General features: G+C 43.0%; 1 protein-coding gene across 1 annotated transcript; it reads left to right on the forward strand.

The window, feature by feature from the left end:
- Positions 1-756: 756 nt before the first annotated feature.
- Positions 757-17,540, forward strand: LOC310862053 (kinetochore protein Nuf2-B-like; the record flags this gene model as incomplete). Its single annotated transcript, XM_083769789.1, has 8 exons — positions 757-888; positions 2,019-2,093; positions 8,314-8,376; positions 11,327-11,464; positions 13,232-13,372; positions 14,236-14,411; positions 15,731-15,866; positions 17,436-17,540. The coding sequence occupies 8 exons, from the start codon at positions 757-759 to the stop codon at positions 17,538-17,540; spliced, it is 966 nt and encodes a 321-aa protein (XP_083625915.1).
- Positions 17,541-19,761: the final 2,221 nt, after the last annotated feature.

Raw genomic sequence — 19,761 nt, forward strand, 5'->3', positions numbered from 1 at the left:
GTCCGAGTTACGAAGCCGATAGGGACAGAATAGTAACTGTAAGTAAGAATAGTAACTGCTGTTTGCTGAAGTTGTTTGACTGCTGCTTCGACTCATGGGGTCAGTGCTAGTAGTACCCGGAAACAGTAGGACGCCCGCGGGGGAACTTTTAAATGGTTCGACCCTGCCCAGAATGGGAGGGGTTGATGGTTTAACTACACCCACAATCACTGTTTAACTCCGACCACCATCAGCTCCTCCCCGATCTGCAAGCTGCAGTCAGGGGCTTCTCCATATTTTTGCATGCTGAAAATAGCTGATCTACAAGCTCACAACGCGTATTGACAAAGTCAAATCATAGAAAAGTATGTAGCAGAAGCCGCAGTCACCATTTTGCATGGCAAGGCCAGTTGGGCACCTTCATGGGGGTGACAATGAAAGTCTTAATCTCGGAAATGTCTTAATCTCAGAAATGCCACCCCTTACCTCAAAGAACTCATCGCCCTGAATAAAGGTATGGTATTAAAATTAATAATAAAGTACCCATAGACCTGGTTGCTTACTGTGCATGGCTCTGGTTGCTTATTTCTAACCTGGCAACATGCAGTGCAATGAACGAACGCACCAATCAGATGCTCGGAATTCTCACCAGGAAGAGTATAAAAGTGACAGCGCCACATTTGTTTGCTTTCACGCCCTCTCCTCCGTTTAGCTTTAGCTGGACAACACGGTTTGTTTGGCTGTCCTTTTGGTTGGTTTTAGTCAAACCATTGAAGCATGGCCGCCGCCGAGCAGTCCACCTTCCCCCTCTACAAGACTGAGCAGCTGGCGCACTTTTTCCGCACGGAGGTTCTCCTGGAACAAGAAGGGAAGCAATTCTCCAAGAGCGACCTGCATCCCGTAGTGAAGGTGGGGTTTTATTTAACCCACAGGGTTTCAGGCCTGAAAAAAATGTCTTATAAATCCTGACAGTTTTCTGAAATACCTATGTTTCTAGGCCTATATCACTCAATTTTTTCATGTCAAGGACCCCAAAAATGATATGTAATTGGCCACCGACCCCCATCTGAAAGTATGTTGTTGTTCCAGGGACCCTCCCCAGAAGCAAAGATTTGAGTTAAAAACGTTTGTTCTGAAAAAATATATTCCAAATTTTAGGCACATTTTCACGATTTTTCATAAATAGCAGACCTACAAGCTCGTAGCGCACCACTCGGTGGCGTGCTATGAGCTTGTAGATCTGCTATTTTTCAATAGCTAAATTATAACATGTTTAAAACACCAAAATGGATTAAACCAGTGGTTCCCAAACTTGTTCATGTCAAGGACCCCCAAAATGATTCATTCATTAGCCCGCGGACCACCTATTTGAATAGATATGCCAGGGACCCCATAATGGAAGAATGCCATGGCTCTAGCAGTGATTCTCAACCCATTTTTTATCTGTTAATTTAACTAATTTAACTACAGTTACAGACCATAAATAAGGGTCCATTTGGTTCCTATAACTATAATTTAGCTGGGGACCCCCTGGAACTCCCCCAGGGACCCCTGGGGGTCCCCGGACCCAGGAACCACCGATTTAAACCGACGGCGCAGGTATAACGCTAGAAAGGACCCCAATAGAAACGAACCAATACCGTAGGCTTTCTTGGGTTGGCAGACGTTGAATTGAACTGTTGGCTACTTTCCTGTTCACGTTTGCCTTTTTTCTAACAGTGTATATGATATGATTCTTTTTTTCCCCCTTTTCTTTTTAGAGGTGTACATCTTTATACATATTTAATTGATTTTGTATTGACCTGTCAATTCAACTGTTAACTGAACCCCACACTGGTAGAACTTTGGGCATTCAGTTATGTTCGATTCTGTTCGACAGATTATACTGCGAAAATGGCAGATCTACAAGCTCAATGTGAGCCTGTAGATTTGATCAGATACTACATACTTCATTCCCAGGTGTTGCCAATGATGTTAATTTAGGCTCTGTTCCAATCAATATGGCAGTCATTCTCAGACTTTTAAAATGTCCCTTCCAGCCAGAGACGGTGCAGATGTTGTACATGAGGACTTTGCAGCATGTGTTCCGCATCAATCCAGAGTGTCTCCACATGGTAAGTGTTTTTTATTTCATTTTTTTTATTGGGATTATTATTATAAGGCCTACCACCAGTAGAGGTGTTAACTTCTGATTCAGGTTTTTTGGGACTGATCACGATTGTTTTTCTCTCGATTGGCCAATAACGATCTTGTGTGCAAGTAAAATTTGAATATTTCCAAATGCATTCTCTCAAAACCCACGTCAAAACTGTTCCTGTGTGTTCGTGTCGGGAGGAGTTTAGGCCTGTCTGTCACAAAGATGCAAAACGATATTATACTATACATCTGTTTGACTTTTATACCACTTAAATGGTATAAAAGATTGTTTTCTCCAGATCTGGTAAATGTTTGAAATTGTATAAGAATTTTTCAACATTATCCAAAAAAGAAATTGCGGTTATCTAAATGCCCGGAGGTCATGCCACTTGCCCGAAAAGTAATTTAGTTTTGTTTTTTTTTACTTTCTGGGGCTGTGCGACACAAAATGTCATACCTCAAGTGTTATGCCAAATGCAGGCATAGCTATGGGTTCATACTTATTTTATATTTTCAGTTGTGATTTATTTTTATTTTTTTCCTAAAGCTCCCGATCAATCTCACAGAAGACATCGAAATTCCGGCGTTTCATGAGACGGCAACTGCTCTCCTGAGGCTGTACCATCGCATGTGAGAAAAATGTCCAATCTGTGAATGCATTCCTAACCAAGACATTTTGTAAAGGTGTCTAGTAACACATCTCAAAAAGACTGCAATTCAGTTTCCCTGGGGGAATCTGTGACAGCTTCTGAAAGTTGGGGTACCATTTAAAGGACTTTTCAACCCATCTTCATATAATAGGTCCTTGCTAGTAGTAATCATGATAAAATGGCACAATTATTTTCTACTCGGTCTGTGTCTCATAGGGGGGCTGTGGGCACGATGGCTTCCATTTTCGCATTGCAACTTTTCAGGACTAGAAAGCCTGCAGTTTCTATTAGCTTGGATTCCCTATCGATGTCACTGGTCTGGCCATATAGGTTGAAAAGTGGTGAAGTGGTCCTTTAATAGCCTTATGCAGGTAACAGTTTAAAATAAAATCTTCTTTAAGGACCTTGTGAGGGGTCAAAGCAGGGTTTTTTTCTGATTCTGAATCCATTGCAATAATTTGTTTGCACGGAAAACACTCCTTGGGCTAAACGGCCATAGGCACTTTTCCAGGTGACCACAAACAAAATGAACGTAGTAATTCGTAACTGTAATGATATTGTGATGTCACTATCGCTGTTCTTTTTCATTGGAACATTTGAATGTTGAGGTTTCAGCCTCCAGGAAGAAACCCTAAATACGAAGTGAAGACATAATTGCACAGAACAACCACACCAGGTGGTCTAATGAAGTACTGTCGCCTCATGAACATGAGAAAATACTAAAGTCACGGCACTCCATCTTTAACAGTTGAACTGGATTTCATTGTGTTCCTCCTATGCAGCTTATGTTTGTATGCTAATTTAAATACTAATGTACTCTTTCAGGCGTCTCTTTCTACCTACCTGCCTTGTGTATGACTTCAACCTCAGTGACTTACTGTCTCCAAGTAAGTAACGATATAAATATATATATATAGATGTTTAATATTGTAAATGTTATCCTACAATTTCATAACCCATTTTCACCCGGTGCCAATTGCCTAAACTGTAATCCTTGGATCTACTCTCCCCAAACTGAGCTCATGCTGCTTCCCAGCTGGTCAGGGGTAGGCAGTATATAGACCAGGATTACTGTGTCTTTAGTGAGTGTACCTACCCCAGGGGACACGGGCAGAACATGTGAACTCCATCCAGATTTGCCATTTGTATTTATGCACCATTCAAATCATTTAAATTGATTCAGCATTTCTTTTTTTTTTCTTCTCTCAGAAACAAAGAAAACTGCTCTCATCCTGAGTGGCATCATGAACCATCTTCAATTCAGGAAGCAGAGAGTGGACTTTGTTCTTGAGCACGACGGCAAATTAGTAAGTCTGTCATGTTAAGACTGTACAGATGATTTTTAGGTCTGTCATCATGGTATTTAGACTGTACAGATGATTTGTAGGTCTGTCGTCATGGTATTTAGACTGTACAGATGATTTGTATGTCTGTCGTGATGGTCTTAAGACTGTACACTATTTCGATGACCAGTGGCAGCAGAATCAAGTGGGGTAACTTGGGTACAGTAGGTCTATTTCTGGACCAGATCGGGACAATCTGGGGAGAGTGAATTTAATGAATACCAACTGAGTCGCCCCGGGCGTACAGCTGGCGGAACTGCACGGCCTGGTATTCCTAAAGTAACCCAAGTAAATTATACTTAAACGGGTAAACCTAAGCTTAACCTCAGTAAACTTATTTCTAATGTAGTGAAACTACTGGTTGATTTGAGTTGAAATAGGGTTGTACTACTTTGTTTTCCCAGAGGGCAGATAAGGACCGTCTCAAAGACCTGACCAGAGGCATTGAAGACGCCCAGAAGAAGCTGGTGATACTAAAGTAAGTCATTGGAGAAGCAGAGGAAGCTCAGGACTGACTTAAGTCATTTTAATTTGCTGTACTTTCATTTGGATACAACCGGGTGAGTCAGCTGCCTTCACCGAACTTCTACCTCCTGACTGTTCTGTTATAAACTCTCCTAGGATGACAGGTCGTGCAGGAGGAGGAATTGCTACTATTTTTAAAAACAGTCTTTATTGTAAACCCTTGACACCGCTGTCATTCTCCTCATTTGAACTGAGCTTGTTTGAACTACGTCGCTCTGACCCGGTGCTTTGTGCGGTTATTTTACCGACCGCCTGGATACAAGGACTTTATAAAGGACTTTTCTGATTTCTTGGCTAGCATTCTGATTAAGTACGATAAATGCTTATTTGTTGGTGATACCAACGTGCACGTTTGCTGCATTTCTAAGCCACTAGCTAAAGATTTCTTGGATGTACTTGATGCTTTTAACCTTGTCCAGCATGTTAATGCACCTACACATGAACTTGGTCACACGCTAGATCTAGTCATTTCGTATGGTTTGCAAATCTCTAATGTGCAGGTCTGTGCTCCAGTTTGTTCGGATCATTTCCCTGTACTTTTTGACTTTATATTGCCCTGTGACACGTTTAAATCATGCACTTCTACACGCCAGTGCCGTGTGTTGAAACCTGCCACCGCCGCTCTTTTTTCCTCAGCTTTTAATAGTGTAGCGCATGCTGACATTAGCCTCTCCGAGGGTCTAGACACTGAGCAACTTACATCCTCGTTTCTTTCCACCTGCACTGGCATTTTGGACAATGTTGCGCCTTTAAAAGCCATGCGTCCCAAACCCAAGTCTGAGCCTTGGCTAAATGACACCACCCGCGCTGTCAGGAGAGAGTGTAGGAGGGCTGAGCGCAGGTGGAGAAAAGACAGGCTCCATGTGTCACATGACATTCTTAATGAGTGTTGGAAAAAATATCAGAGGACTGTCAAAGAGGAAAAATCAAGGCATTTCTCTGATATAATTTAAAAAAATATGGATAAACCACACGTTCTTTTTAAGACCATTGAGCAGCTGGTAAATCCCCCCCCAACCCACTTGTCTGGAAGCTTCTCTTGATGTCTGTGAGAAATTTCTCAGCTTTTTTATAGACAAGGTCAATATGATCAGAGCACAAATTTCCCCCCCTGCTTTTGACCCCTCCATGGCTGTCACCTGCACAACTACACTTAACCATTTCCAGCCTGTATCTTTCTCTAAACTTAGTGAAGTTGTCTCGCAACTCAAAACATCATCCTGCCCTACAGACGCTATCCCCACACACCTCTTTAAGGAGGTCTGGGAGACCATTGGGCCTAGAGTCCATGCTATCATAAATAGCAGCCTTGTCTCAGGTATTGTACCAGCGTACTTTAAAACAGCAGTGGTGACACCCCTGATAAAGAAACCTAATCTGGATACCTCTATTTTATCTAACTACAGACCCATCTCAAAGCTTCCGTTCATTTCTAAGATCCTTGAGAAAACGGTGCTGTCTCAACTCCAGTCTTTTTTGCAGCTTAATAGCATTTTTGATGTTTTTCAATCTGGGTTCAAAGCGTTTCACAGCAGAGTCAGCGTTGTTGAAGGTTTTCAATGACATCCTATTGACCACCGACTCTGGGGACTCTGTGATCCTACTACTCCTAGATCTAAGCTCTGCTTTCGACACTCTCGATCACAATACTCTCATATCTCGTTTGGAGCTTTGTGTTGGTGTCAGAGATACCGCTTTAGCCTGGTTCTCTTCCTATTTATCGGAGAGATGCTTCTCTGTTAAATTTGGCGACTTCGTATCGTCCTCCACCCCCCTGTCCTCTGGAGTCCCCCTGGGCTCGATCCTTGGGCCTATTCTATTTTCTTTATATCTACTTCCTATTGGCCTTATCTTTAAGAAACATGGCATTTCGTATCACCTTTATGCGGATGATTCGCAAATATACATGCCCCTTAAAAAGGACAATAACGGCTCCCTGAAACCTCTGCTTGACTGTCTAAGTGACATCAAGGCATGGATGGCTCTTAATTTTCTAATTGTCAACGAAAGTAAAACGGAGGTTATAGTGTTTGGACCTAGCGGTCCTGGTATCGTTCCCACTGACCTAGGTTCCCTGCAGCCAATTATGTGAAACCTGTGGTCTCGAACCTTGGCGTCAAACTAGACAATGCCCTTAAACTTGACAAACAGGTCAATGCGGTAGTTAGCTCTAGTTTCTATCATCTGAGGCTGCTGGCCAAAATCAAGTCGGTGCTATCTTTTAGTGATTTTGAGCGGGTTATTCATGCCTTCATATCTACGCGGTTGGACTACTGTAATGCCTTGTATGCTGGTTTAAACCAAGCCTCCCTTGCTCGACTCCAGCTAGTCCAAAACTCAGCCGCTCGTCTACTCACAGGTACTCGCAGACGTGAGCATATCACACCTGTCTTGGCCTCCCTTCATTGGCTCCCTGTCCGCTTCAGAGTGGATTTTAAAATTATTTTATTTGTCTTTAAATCTATAAATGGTCTGGCTCCTCTTTATTTGTCTGACAGTTCGGGCAGTTTTGTTTACTTTGTGGCCTCGAGACTGACTGTGAGAAAGGGAAAACTTGACCCGATTAACTACTGGCTGTCAAATTTAAGTGACCAAGTTATTTTCACTCTCTGTTAAACTTGGATCGTATAGGGCATAGTCTGTCACACAACCTGGTAAAGTATTTGGCAAATGAGCCATATTTGGAGGAAGTGGCTTGTAACTGGGTACTCCTGTTGAAAAATGTGTTTTCCCAGACCAATGAGTTGTGGTGTGTGTAATGTTTAGGACTATTCCTCCAGAGCTGCAGGCTGAGGCCAAAGAACTAAAATCTTCACTCGCTGCACAGCGTTCCACCAATGCACAAGCTTTCAATGAAGTGGTAAGTAGTAGGCTTGTAATTAACTGTCTAGGTTTATTCACAGGGCCGCGATTCAATTATAAATCGATCACTCGATGCATCTCAATTCCAATACATGATTGATGTCCCCCTCCCTGTGTGACTAATGATCTATAATTTTATGATCAGTACTTTATTTAGATTTTTTACAAACACATAAAACATAAGACCTACAATACAAACACAAGCAACAACAGCAGAGTACGTATTCATGGATAGACAATTAAGATAGATAAGATAAACAGATAAAAATTAAAATAAAGGAGAAAAAAAAAAAGGAAAAATCAAATTAAAATGTGAAAATAGTTTACATTATTTACACGACCAAACGCAGCATCATCAACCGTATCATAATGTGTAGTAATACAATAAACAATCAAGAGGGCATTGCCTGACCATGGATCACACCAAGGGACCTGCAACATGACTGAGGAACACGTCCCACTTCAGATCATATTTCTAATGATCTATAATGAAAAAACAGATACATTTACTTGTATTGCACTGCAAACATACATTAAGCAGCTTTCTTTAATGAATTCTGTACCAAGATACAAATCTATTTTGACATTTGTGAATCGATTAATATATGCAGTTATGTTTTTTTTCCACCCCTAGCTTGGTTCCCACATTTCTGTGACCCCCCCCCCCCCCCCCCCCTCGGAAAATAAATAAATATACACATTTGAACTGGGGACAAGCACTTGCAATATTGTGTTGAGGCAGTACATTTAGTTTGACTGTGCCACAGATAAACAATGTGATGTCGCGGTACTGACATGACTTATGTTTTTCCTTCCAGCATGCAGTGAAAGATTTAATCGCCGAGGGCAGGAGCAAGCGTGCAGAGCGGACTCAGGCCCTGGTACGTACATATGTATGTTTTACTCAGGCTCTGATACGTGTCAGTTAGGGAATAGGGATGCCAACTGGCCATCAGCCAAATCGATTGATACCCCCACCCTTTTATTTTATGTGACATTTTTTATAAATATCACATAAAACTTGTATTATGCACATGCCATGGTCACATACCATTTACATGTTGAGTGCATGCTTTGATGGTTACACAGCGGACTGACCTCAGGCTTCCTTCTATGCATGAGGAGTCCAAGCTGCTTCTTTTCACCTGACGGGGGGAGAGCTTCCCCGGCTGGACGTATAGCGTGTGGAAGGAACACGTTATTCCGACCGGTTCCTTTTCCCTCCATCAGGCGCCCTGGCTGGCCAGGAGGAGGTAGTTTAGAGACTAGGATTACTGCATGTTTTTTGTGAGGGTACCTACCCTAGGGGACACGGGGAGAACATGCAAACTCACAGAAAAGCCCTTTCACCAACCCCCACCTCGGTTGGTCAATTTGCCTGTCTGCTTCCTGATTGGTTGGTCATTGCGACGGGTTTTTTTCGGCCAATGACAAAGCTTCTAGGAACATCTTTGAATGCAGATTGCGGCCCCAGATGTGTCACAGAGAATAATTTTTTTTTACGGGGAGAGTTCTACCTATTGCTGGCTGTCTGAATACCAAAAAAAGAGGTCATTAAAATGTTGACATATTATTGCTTAGAGCAGCTTTAATGGATGGTGAGGTGAACCGAGTATTTCCCCATATATTATTTTGGTGGTACCAGATCATTGTCGCTCCCCCTAGTATTGTGGGTTTACTCACTTTGGAGAAGTTGGTCAGGCATGAGGGGTAGTTAGTCAAGTATGGTGGTGAAAACTAGCATATGTGCTAACACACTGTAAACTATGCATCCACAATTTGTACAACTGTGCAATGTAATTATGAACATAAACATATAATTGAGGGCACTGTCCCTTTGACTATCTTTAATACCAAACCCATTTGTTCTTGTTTGAATGTGACTGTGCCCCCAGACCCAAGCTGAAGGTTCTTGTTTGAATGTGACTGTGCCCTCAGACCCAAGCTGAAGGTTCTTGTTTGAATTATGTGACTGTGCCCTCAGACCCAAGCTGAAGGTTCTTCAGCGGCGGTGGCTCAGGGGTAGAGTGCCTGGATGTTAACCGTAAGGTTGCCAGTTCGAACCCGGGCTCCCCCAGAGTTACTGTCGAAGTGTCCTTGAGCAAGACACTGTACCCCTAATTGCTCCCGATGTGCTAGTTGGTGCCTTGCATGGTTTCCGCTGCCATCGGTGTATGAATGGGTGAATGTAATGCACAATCTCTGTAAAGCGCCTTGGATAAAGGCGCTATATAAATGCACCATTTACCATTTACCATTTTCTTGTTTGAATGTGACTGATCCAAAATGCAGCAGCTCGCTTGGTCTTCAACCAGCCAAAATTCTCACATGTCTCCCCCCTGCTCCGCTCCCTCCACTGGCTCCCGGTCGCTGCCCGCACAGAATACAAAACTCTGATGCTGGCATTCAAAGCAACCAAAGGTATGGCTCCCCCATATCTTACAAGTATGATTGAACCCTACAAACCCTCCCGCGCACTCAGATCAGCCAACGCAGGGAAGCTGGAAGTACCCTCACTAAAAACGCCGGGACAACGCTCCACACGTCCCAAACTCTTCTCCCTTCTGGCTCCAAAACTGTGGAATGCACTTCCCATTGCAGTCAGAACTGCAGCATCACTCCCAATCTTCCGCCGTAGCCTGAAAACCCACCTTTTCAGACTCCATCATGGCCCTTAGCACTTACCCTAAACCCTTAGATAGCATTTCTGTTGGATTATATAGCATTTGATACAGACTTATAGCATGTTATGTAGACAGCACTGTAATTGTATTGTATGTAGTCATAGCACGCCATAGTACACATATATAGCATAGTAGTAAAGATGTATAGTTTATATGTATAGTGTATGTATAGTTTCACTATATAAATATTCCACTGTTACTTTCTTAGCTTACGCATGTTTCATGATAAATGCTTTTTATGTGATGTATTCCCATGCTTTGTTCTTGCTTAAATGTAAGTCGCTCTGGATTAAGAGCGTCTGCTAAATGCCTAAATTGTAAATTGTAAATTGACTGTGCCCTCAGACCCAAGCTGAAGGTTCTTGTTTGAATGTGACTGTGCCCTCAGACCAAGCTGAAGGTTCTTGTTTGATTGTGACTGTGCCCCCAGACCCAAGCTGAAGGTTCTTGTTTGAATGTGACTGTGCCCTCAGACCAAGCTGAAGGTTCTTGTTTGAATGTGACTCTGCCCCAGACCCAAGCTGAAGGTTCTTGTTTGAATGTGACTGTGCCCTCAGACTAAGCTGAAGGTTCTTGTTTGAATGTGACTGTGCCCTCAGACCAAGCTGAAGGTTCTTGTTTGAATGTGACTGTGACCCCAGACCCAAGCTGAAGGTTCTTGTTTGAATGTGACTGTGCCCTCAGACCAAGCTGAAGGTTCTTGTTTGAATGTGACTGTGCCCTCAGACCAAGCTGAAGGTTCTTTTTTGATTGTGACTGTGCCCCCAGACCCAAGCTGAAGGTTCTTGTTTGAATGTGACTGTGCCCCCAGACCCAAGCTGAAGGTTCTTGTTTGAATGTGACTGTGCCCTCAGACTAAGCTGAAGGTTCTTGTTTGAATGTGACTGTGCCCCAGACCCAAGCTGAAGGTTCTTGTTTGAATGTGACTGTGCCCTCAGACTAAGCTGAAGGTTCTTGTTTGAATGTGACTGTGCCCTCAGACCAAGCTGAAGGTTCTTGTTTGAATGTGACTGTGACCCCAGACCAAGCTGAAGGTTCTTGTTTGAATGTGACTGTGCCCTCAGACCAAGCTGAAGGTTCTTGTTTGAATGTGACTGTGCCCTCAGACAAGCTGAAGGTTCTTGTTTGAATGTGACTGTGCCCTCAGACCAAGCTGAAGGTTGCTGTCAGCACCAGGTACGAAGACAACGCGGCCATCCAGTCTCAGATCCTGGAGTCTCCAGAGGAGCTGAAGATGGAGATGGATAAGATGAAGCAGACCGTGAAGAGCATCAAGGCTGCCACGGTCAGTAGGGTGGGACGGGATCAGATGGTGCAGTGGTATGATTATCAGTGTTCCCACAGTCATGAAAGTCCTGATAAAATGTGTGGGAACAGAAAAACACCTTGTTTCAATTAATGGAGACGTGTGTGGGTTGTAAAGATGATCTCATTGGATTCTGTCCTAAGGGGAAATTGGCGAAATGTGTGGCAAAGATGCTTACCACTATCTTTCTTCACAGATGTGTTCATAAAGGTGTCTACAGTCTCATATAAATTAGTTCCAACCCAAATCCCTTGGGGAAACTTTGTGACATCTGCTGAAAGACCATTATCAACTAATATAAGGCAAAATGGTCCAAATTTCATTATACTTTAAGTAGCATGTGATGTGTCAAAGTAGGGGGTTTTCATGATTCTGAATCCATTGCAAGCATTAGTTTTGCACACACGACACTCCTTTGCCTACAAATGCCCATAGTGGTCATCACAAATGTGATGAGGTCAGCACATTTGGACACATTAGGGCTAGTGGCTATGGCCGAATTTAGCCCAAGGAGTGTTTTCGTGCAAAACATCATCATTAAACCCCCCTAGTTTGACATGTCACATGCTACTTGAAGCATAATGAAAATGTTGGACTGTTGCCTTATATTGGTGGTTAATGGTACCCCAACCTTCAGCAGCCGTCACAAAGCTTCCCAAGGGAGTTGGGTTGGAACAGCGGATTTGACCGTTATCTCTGTATTGGATATCAGCACCTTTCAATGGGGCCAATATGGCCATACTGGCATACTCGCCCCTTGGCTGAACGTGTCATTTCGAACTATTGTCGGCGCATGGAAACTAGGGACTACTAATATATACTATTCTCTGCCTATCGGGACGTAACTCGGACGGCGCCGAGTCGGGTCTGGTGGCCGTCGCAACGCTCGGCACGGCGCCTCACTCGGCGGTGCCTCACGTGGCTCAAGGCCACCAGACACGGCACGCCTCCGTCATTGACATTCAATTTACAATTTAGGCATTTAGCAGACGCTCTTAATCCAGAGCGACTTACATTAAGCAAGAACAAAAAGCATGGCAATACATCACAAAAAAGCATTTATCATGAAACATGCGTAAGCTAAGAAAGTAACAGTGGAATATCTATATTATGAGACTATACATATAAACTATATAATATACTACTATGCTATACTGTACATATGTACTATGGCGTGCTATGACTATATACAATGCAATTATAGTGCCGTCTACATAACATGCTATACAGTAAGTCTGTCTCAAATGCTATCTAAGTCTACAGAAATGCTATCTAAGGGGGTAGGGTAAGTGCTATGGGCCATGATGGAGTCTGAAAAGGTGGGTTTTCAGACTACGGCGGAAGATTGGGGGTGATGCTGCAGTTCTGACTGCAATGGGAAGTGCATTCCGCAGTTTTGGAGCCAGAAGGGAGAAGAGTTTGGGACGTGTGGAGCGTTGTCCCGGCGTTTTTAGTGAGGGTACTTCCAGCTTCCCTGCGTTGGCTGATCTGAGTGCGCGGGAGGGGTTGACATAATCACCCGTCACGATAGGTGATAATGACATACTGAAACGGTGAGTATGCCATATATGGGCCTATTTAAAGGTGCTGATAACAGATGATTTCACCTATCCAATACAGGGATAACGGTCGAATGGGGTGGTTGGAACAAATGTATATGTTATAGTAGACTTCTTTATGAACACATTTGTGAAGAAAGCTAGTGGTAAGCATATATATTTGTCTAATTTTCTCCAACTATACCAGGTAAAGTCAGATGAGTTTGTGGTGGAGCTTCAGAGCAAGGCCCAGGTTCTGAACCACGGCGACTCTGAGGTGCAGCTCATCTGCAGCCTCCTGCAAGACCTGCACACTGGCCTGGAGAACGGCAAGCAGGATGTGCTGGAGGTGAGCGCCCATGGGAGAACTACTCGTGTTTTTACCTAAGTAAAAGTATCAATGCCACGATATAGAAATGCTCTGTTGGCAAGTAAAAGTCTGGCAGTCAAATTTTACTTCAGTTAAAGTACAAAAAAATTATGTGTTGATGCCAAAATAATACATTTAAAATGTATTTATCTTTTGATAATGGCAGATCTACAAGCTCGGCTATTTTAAAACAATGTTTGCTAAGGATGTGTATTGTGTATAGACGTCCTTTCTAATCAAAACGCAGGAGGCCTTGGACGTGTATACAAGTCTTTAGGGCTTTTTTTATTGATTTATACAATTTATTTATTTTTCTCTCCTACACTGTACACTATTTCGTGCATGCGATCTGCCGTTCACTTCCTTGTTCACGGCTCCAATAGAATGGCTCGTAACTCCTAATCTACGGAGCTCTTCATGGTTTTGACGAAAAGGACAATGTCCTTTGTCAAATAATCATGATTATGTACTCTATACCGTGGTATGCCTTACACAACCGTGTCATTGCGGTTATTGCACCCACCCCTAGTGTTCTCAGGTGTGAGTGTGTGTCTCTAGGTGGATAAAAGCATAGTTTGCGTGTTTGGTGGATAAAAGCATTGTTTGTGTTAGGGTATTAAGCTTTTCTTTTTCCCAATTTTGTAGGCCTCGAGATCAGGTAGATTATAGTTATAGTCACCAATGTACACAGTTTTTAAATGTACAAATATTTATTCCTGAAAAAATAATACATAATGAGTAGTTAAACTAGTCTACTAGTCAACTAGTAAAAATGACTAGAAGTGAATGCCCTAGTTTGTGTCTAGGTGGATAAAAGCGTAGTTTGTGTGCGTGGTTTTTAGGTGGATAAAGGCGTGTCGGAGTTGGAGAGGCGGCAGAAGGATTTGAAGAGCCTGGCCACGGAGGTGGACAGGGAGAAGAGGTCGGACGCCATGAAGCTGGACAAGCTGTCCAAACAGCGGCTCCGCAGGAAGAACATGAGGGAGACGGCGGAGTGCCACATCCAGTCCGTCATGAAGTACGTACAACGGTGTCCTCTTTCAGAGTGTCATGAAGTACGTCCAACGGTGTATTCCACAATCTCCCGAATGCTATAAGCTAAATTCCAATACCGCAACTTTCACACTCGCTCACTCTCCTCGCGTCCTCCACTCGCTCCTTTGCTCCGCCCCCAGCGAGGAGGAGAGGAGGAGGAGAGGATTCTATGCGAGGACAGAGTGGTGGTCGAATTTTCCTCTGGAATCGGAATGTACTACGCTGTCATTTCAAAGCGACGGCACAATCCGCGATCACTAATGACGTGTATCAATTCAATTCAAAGGGCTTTATTGGCATGGGAAAACATACGTTGCCAAAGCAAAAGTGGTGTCACTGTCACACAGCTGGATCACTGGAACTCCGAAGTCCGAACAGAGCCGTACAGTGCAGAATAGACAATTCATCATTTTGTACATGTAACCGAGGGTCCGAGGCCAATGTGTATGTATTGGTAACATGCACAGTATCGGGTTTCATTCATCAGTGTTTTCTGTTCCACATGTGGAGGAGGCGGACTTACGTCACTGGAGAAGGAAAAAAAACATGTACACGTGATGCGGAAATCCGCTGCGAGGAGACAAAATACCCCACCGAGCCTGCACCTGATGTACACTCGCTCTATGCGGTCTCGGAGAGCTCACTCGGCTCCTCCACTCGACTCTCCTCTCCTCCTCGATGGAGCGCTTTAACAATCGGAACGTTAACAATTTCCGGGTCACGCTGGAATGACCCCGAGTGACCGAGTGGGAGTGAGCGAGTGTCCGAGATTTTGGGTATTGGAATTTAGCTATAGAGTCTAACTACACCTCTGAAATCCGAGGACTCGATATATAAACATGTAAATATATTTAGCTTATTTTTGTAATTCCTTTTCTGATAAGCGGTAAGCTATATATGCCTAGATTTCTATTTATATTAGGATAAGTTTGCGCAAATGTAAAGACGAAACTGAAGTGGGGAGGAGGCTCCATTTCCACTTTATATTTTACTTATGATAGCTCTTCGTTGCTCCAGACTGTATGATGGAAGCATTTTGAAAATTGCCAGAAGCAACAGTCTGCCAACGCGAGACTAGAGCGTCAGGGACTTTCAACACTTCTCAATCAAGCTCCATTATTGTGCCTTCGAGCCACAAGGACCACGATTTGATGAGACCTGGCCTCTCAGACCCACTTGGATTGTTTTTCTTTGTTTTTATTAAAGTAATTCAATGTTTGTAGTCTTTATAAAGATGTGATCATCCCGAAAGGTCGGCGCACAATAAAACTTGTTCTTGGTGAAATGTCTTGTCCGCAACAGGAAGTATGACGTGTACCCTGAAAAGCAAAAGGAAATGGATGACTACATCCGGAAAATCAACAAGGAGATACAGCCGCTAAAGGCCAAGATCCAGATCATTGTGGACACTTGCGACAACGACACGCGTAAGGCACAGGTGCGTATCAAAGGATGACATGCGTAGGGCACAGCTACGGCGACTTTGTGACTTTCACAACTTTTGGTAAGCCCTTAGAGACAGTTTTACAAGAGCCATGAAGGGATTTCATTAAAATAATTGTTACCATTAACACAACATCTTAATAAAGGTTTATTTATTTACCCACTGATAATGGGAACCTCTTTAAACGGGCATGTGACGTGTATTAAAGGAAATAAATGCATATTTAGCTCCATGTTCAATGCCCCCACCCCCCTGTCAAAAATGGCTAAAATCGCTAAAATGAAAGAGCAGCAAATGGGGGGGGGGGGGGGGGAAATAACACTCATCTTTTACTTTCTCTAATAACAACCTAAAACATGAACCTTGGTTGAAAAAAAACTAAAGTTGTCCTTTAAACTAAATACATGGTTTAAATCTGCCCACTGATACAAGACGGAGTCCATCCTTTACATCTTTTAAACCTATAAAACATGGATCATGGACAATCAAACTTGTTAAGTTTGATTGTAAATGGGCTAAAATGTCTGTTTCTTTCTTGGATGTCCTTGTATTTTATGTCAACTTATTTAGGACGACCGTTGAGCCGATTCTACTCTATGGCTCCGAGTCAAGGACACTTTCAAAGAAATTAGAGAAACGGTTGTATGGCACTTACACCCGCCTTCTAATGAGAGCGCAAAGTCTCTCTTGGAAGATCCACCCGACCACCCATCGACTAATCTAATATACGGCAGCCTTCCGCCCTTCCCCGTGTTTCTTCACTAGTCCGATCCAGAAGCACACAGTTTGCCGGCCACTGCTACAGAGCTGACAATGAGGTTATATCTTCCCTTCTCTGAAATCCTGCCTCAAAGCAGACCAGAGGTAGAAAACTGTCGTTCCCTGATGTCATCACTTTAGGGACACGTGCATCAGTAAGCAGGAACTGGGGATGGCAATGAAGGACCGGAAAGTCTGGCGTGGCATTGTGAAATCCATGAACTCGACCGTGGTCGGAAAATGATGAGGTCAAAACTAGACCTTTATTTTGATTTTTTTGAAGGCATAAATTATGGTTTCACCACGCTTTCAATGCTTTGCTTACAACGCGTCACAAAGTGATGTGTTGTAAGCAAACGCAACCTTCGTCTTCAATGTTTGTGAAACACAAACATTGAAGACTAACGTGAGGATGCAAATTCTGATTGGCCGGAATGAGATGATGATTAACAAGGGTGTTTTTTTCCCCCCCCATTTACAGGTTTAATGTTTTTTAGTTCAATGTTTGCTTTAAAAACACCATTGACAAAGAAGGGGAAATTACGTCTTGTCTAACACAAACAAAGATAATTTAATGTTTTGTCAGTTTGTTTTCACCTAATGATAGCAACACGAGTTAGACTTTAATATATTAGCGCCCCTCACTTCACATGGGTGATTATTTTTTAAATTAATATATGGACACTTCAACATGGAAGCGATTGACCATTATGCAAAAGAAAATTGAACTATCTCAAATAATTTGATTAGGCTATTGTGTGATAATTGTGACTGTTCAACTGACGGAAGCGTCTTGTGTTGCAGGACCTGTATAGCCGGCTGTCTGCCGCTCTGGATCGGCTGCACAAGAGCATCGAGGCCAGCCAAGATGAGATTCATCTGACCCTCCAGGGCCAAGGAGAACAATGAGTGTTTATTCATCTGACCCTCCAGGGCCAAGGAGAACAATGAGTGTTTATTTCCCCCATCTTTTCTAAGTCTTGTGGTGTTATTTTTTTTTTGTACAATAAATTTTGCATTTGAAAAAATCTTGTTTGTCACAATTAACAGCATGATTTCCATTAGTGTTTAACCCATTAAAACCGGGGAAAGTATCAGTGTCCACAGGACGGGTGTCTAGAGTGGGACTCTTAAGGCTCATACATAGTTTGGATTTTCGGTGGTTAGGTGACCACCGAACTACAACATGACGTCACGAGCCGCGGTGAAGAGCAAACCACCGCCACCGCTCCAGCCTTTCTCTCTGTTTTTACTCACCACCGCTCAACGTTATTTCAGCTCCGGTGGTCAGCTCACCACCGAAAATCCAGACTATGTCTTAGGCCTTTACTGTATTTGGGAATGCTCTGGAGGTTATGTTGTGGGACAGGACTGTTCCTGACCTGGGCTGTATTGGTGGTGGGTGGGTTGTGGGTGCACGCATGCTACAGGGTGGTTGGCACAGGCACTGTTCTCCAATGTGTACCAATACTGCAATATAAATATACTGTTACAGAACATCTGTGTGCGTGGCTATTTTTGTGGGGGTCCCGCTTGCCATTTCACACCAGAAATGATGTACATCGGCTGTGTTCCACACAATAACTTGGCCCATGTCATTGCCATTGGACAGTAAAATAAGCAATAGGCCTACGTTCTCATTGCCATGCAAAAATGGCCACATGTTGGGCAGTTAAAGGGCAGCTGGTGCCCAAGCCCCAAGTAGAAAGTGTACAGGCTGAGTGTAATTCAAAATATTCCAAAATGATGGAGACTGGATTGAAAATGGGGTGTAGCCTACATGTTTTCTCGATGGAAACCTTTGGTTTAATAAGATTTTGAAGTGAAGCTGATGGATTCTATCAGTCTAATGATCAGCTAGCCTGGGCTTCATTTCGGTATATGATCCGGGCGGGAGTGGACGATATGCAAGTATTGTTTTGTAGTCGACGGGCAGGAACAACAAACCCAAACTTCCTTTTCCCTCAAACCGATTTTTCTCAATAAAAGCTTCATTTCCCTCAAAACAGAAGAATAACAATAAAAGCTCTCGTAGCCTGCAGCTTTTATTGAGAAAAATCGGTTTGAGGGAAAAGGAAGTTTGGGTTTGTTGTTCCTGCCCGTCGACTACAAAACAATACTTGCATATCGTCCACTCCCGCCCGGATCATATACCGAAATGAAGCCCAGGCTAGCTGATCATTAGACTGATAAAATCCATCAGCTTCACTTCAAAATCTTATTAAACCAAAGGTTTCCATCGAGAAAATGAAGGTATCCGAGGTGGTGGAAAGCCTGGTGAGGCGAGGTTAATGATCAGCTAAGCTGATTATATTCAATAATGACATGGATGGTTTGATTGATTGAAATATTTATTAACAGTTTGCAGAATAGGCTACAGTACATTTCAAGCACAAACTCAATACAAAGACTGTTAACTGTGTGGACGACCCAATTAAGCATTACACTTGTTTACAAGAGGGTACACCATGTTCAATTCATCAAAACATTTAGAGACGTACAAATAGACACTTCTATATAGACAAAGAACAGAACAGGAATTCATCATAAAGGAGGTAAAAAGGGAAAAGAAACACATACACTAAACCCGCCACTCGAAGCCTCCATCTTCTCCCCGCCCCCGGCACCAACCTCCGCACCATGGGCGACCGGGTCTTCTGCCACACAGCCCAATGTCTGTGGAACTCTCTCCCTATACACCTGAGAGCACCACAGTCCACTGACTCTTTTAAGAATGGACTTAAGACCCACCTTTTTAAGAAAGCTTTTCCCTAAACTTGTTTTTACTGCTAATGATGTTGCTTAATATGCTTCTTTTATTGTATTTTATTTTATTGTTTCATTTTTTGCCATGCTTTTAATCTCACTTTGAGATTCGTAAGAATGTAAAGCGCTTTATAAATAAAAAGCATTATTATTATTATTATTATTATTACTTGCGCAAGCAGAGCACGCAAGTACTAGTTTCGCCCAGGGCCCGTATGCACAATCCCAGCACTTTTGATGCGTATATGCACCGTCCCAGCAAATTACGTAATGACTACTTGTGCCTGATACGGCAGTGGTGCCAGATTACATACATGTATACATAGGAGCATTACCTACCTTTAATCCTCCCGACACTAAAACA

Source organism: Protomyctophum parallelum (assembly GCF_964188405.1).
Source record: "Protomyctophum parallelum genome assembly, chromosome: 7".
In the NCBI taxonomy this organism is placed as follows: domain Eukaryota; kingdom Metazoa; phylum Chordata; class Actinopteri; order Myctophiformes; family Myctophidae; genus Protomyctophum; species Protomyctophum parallelum.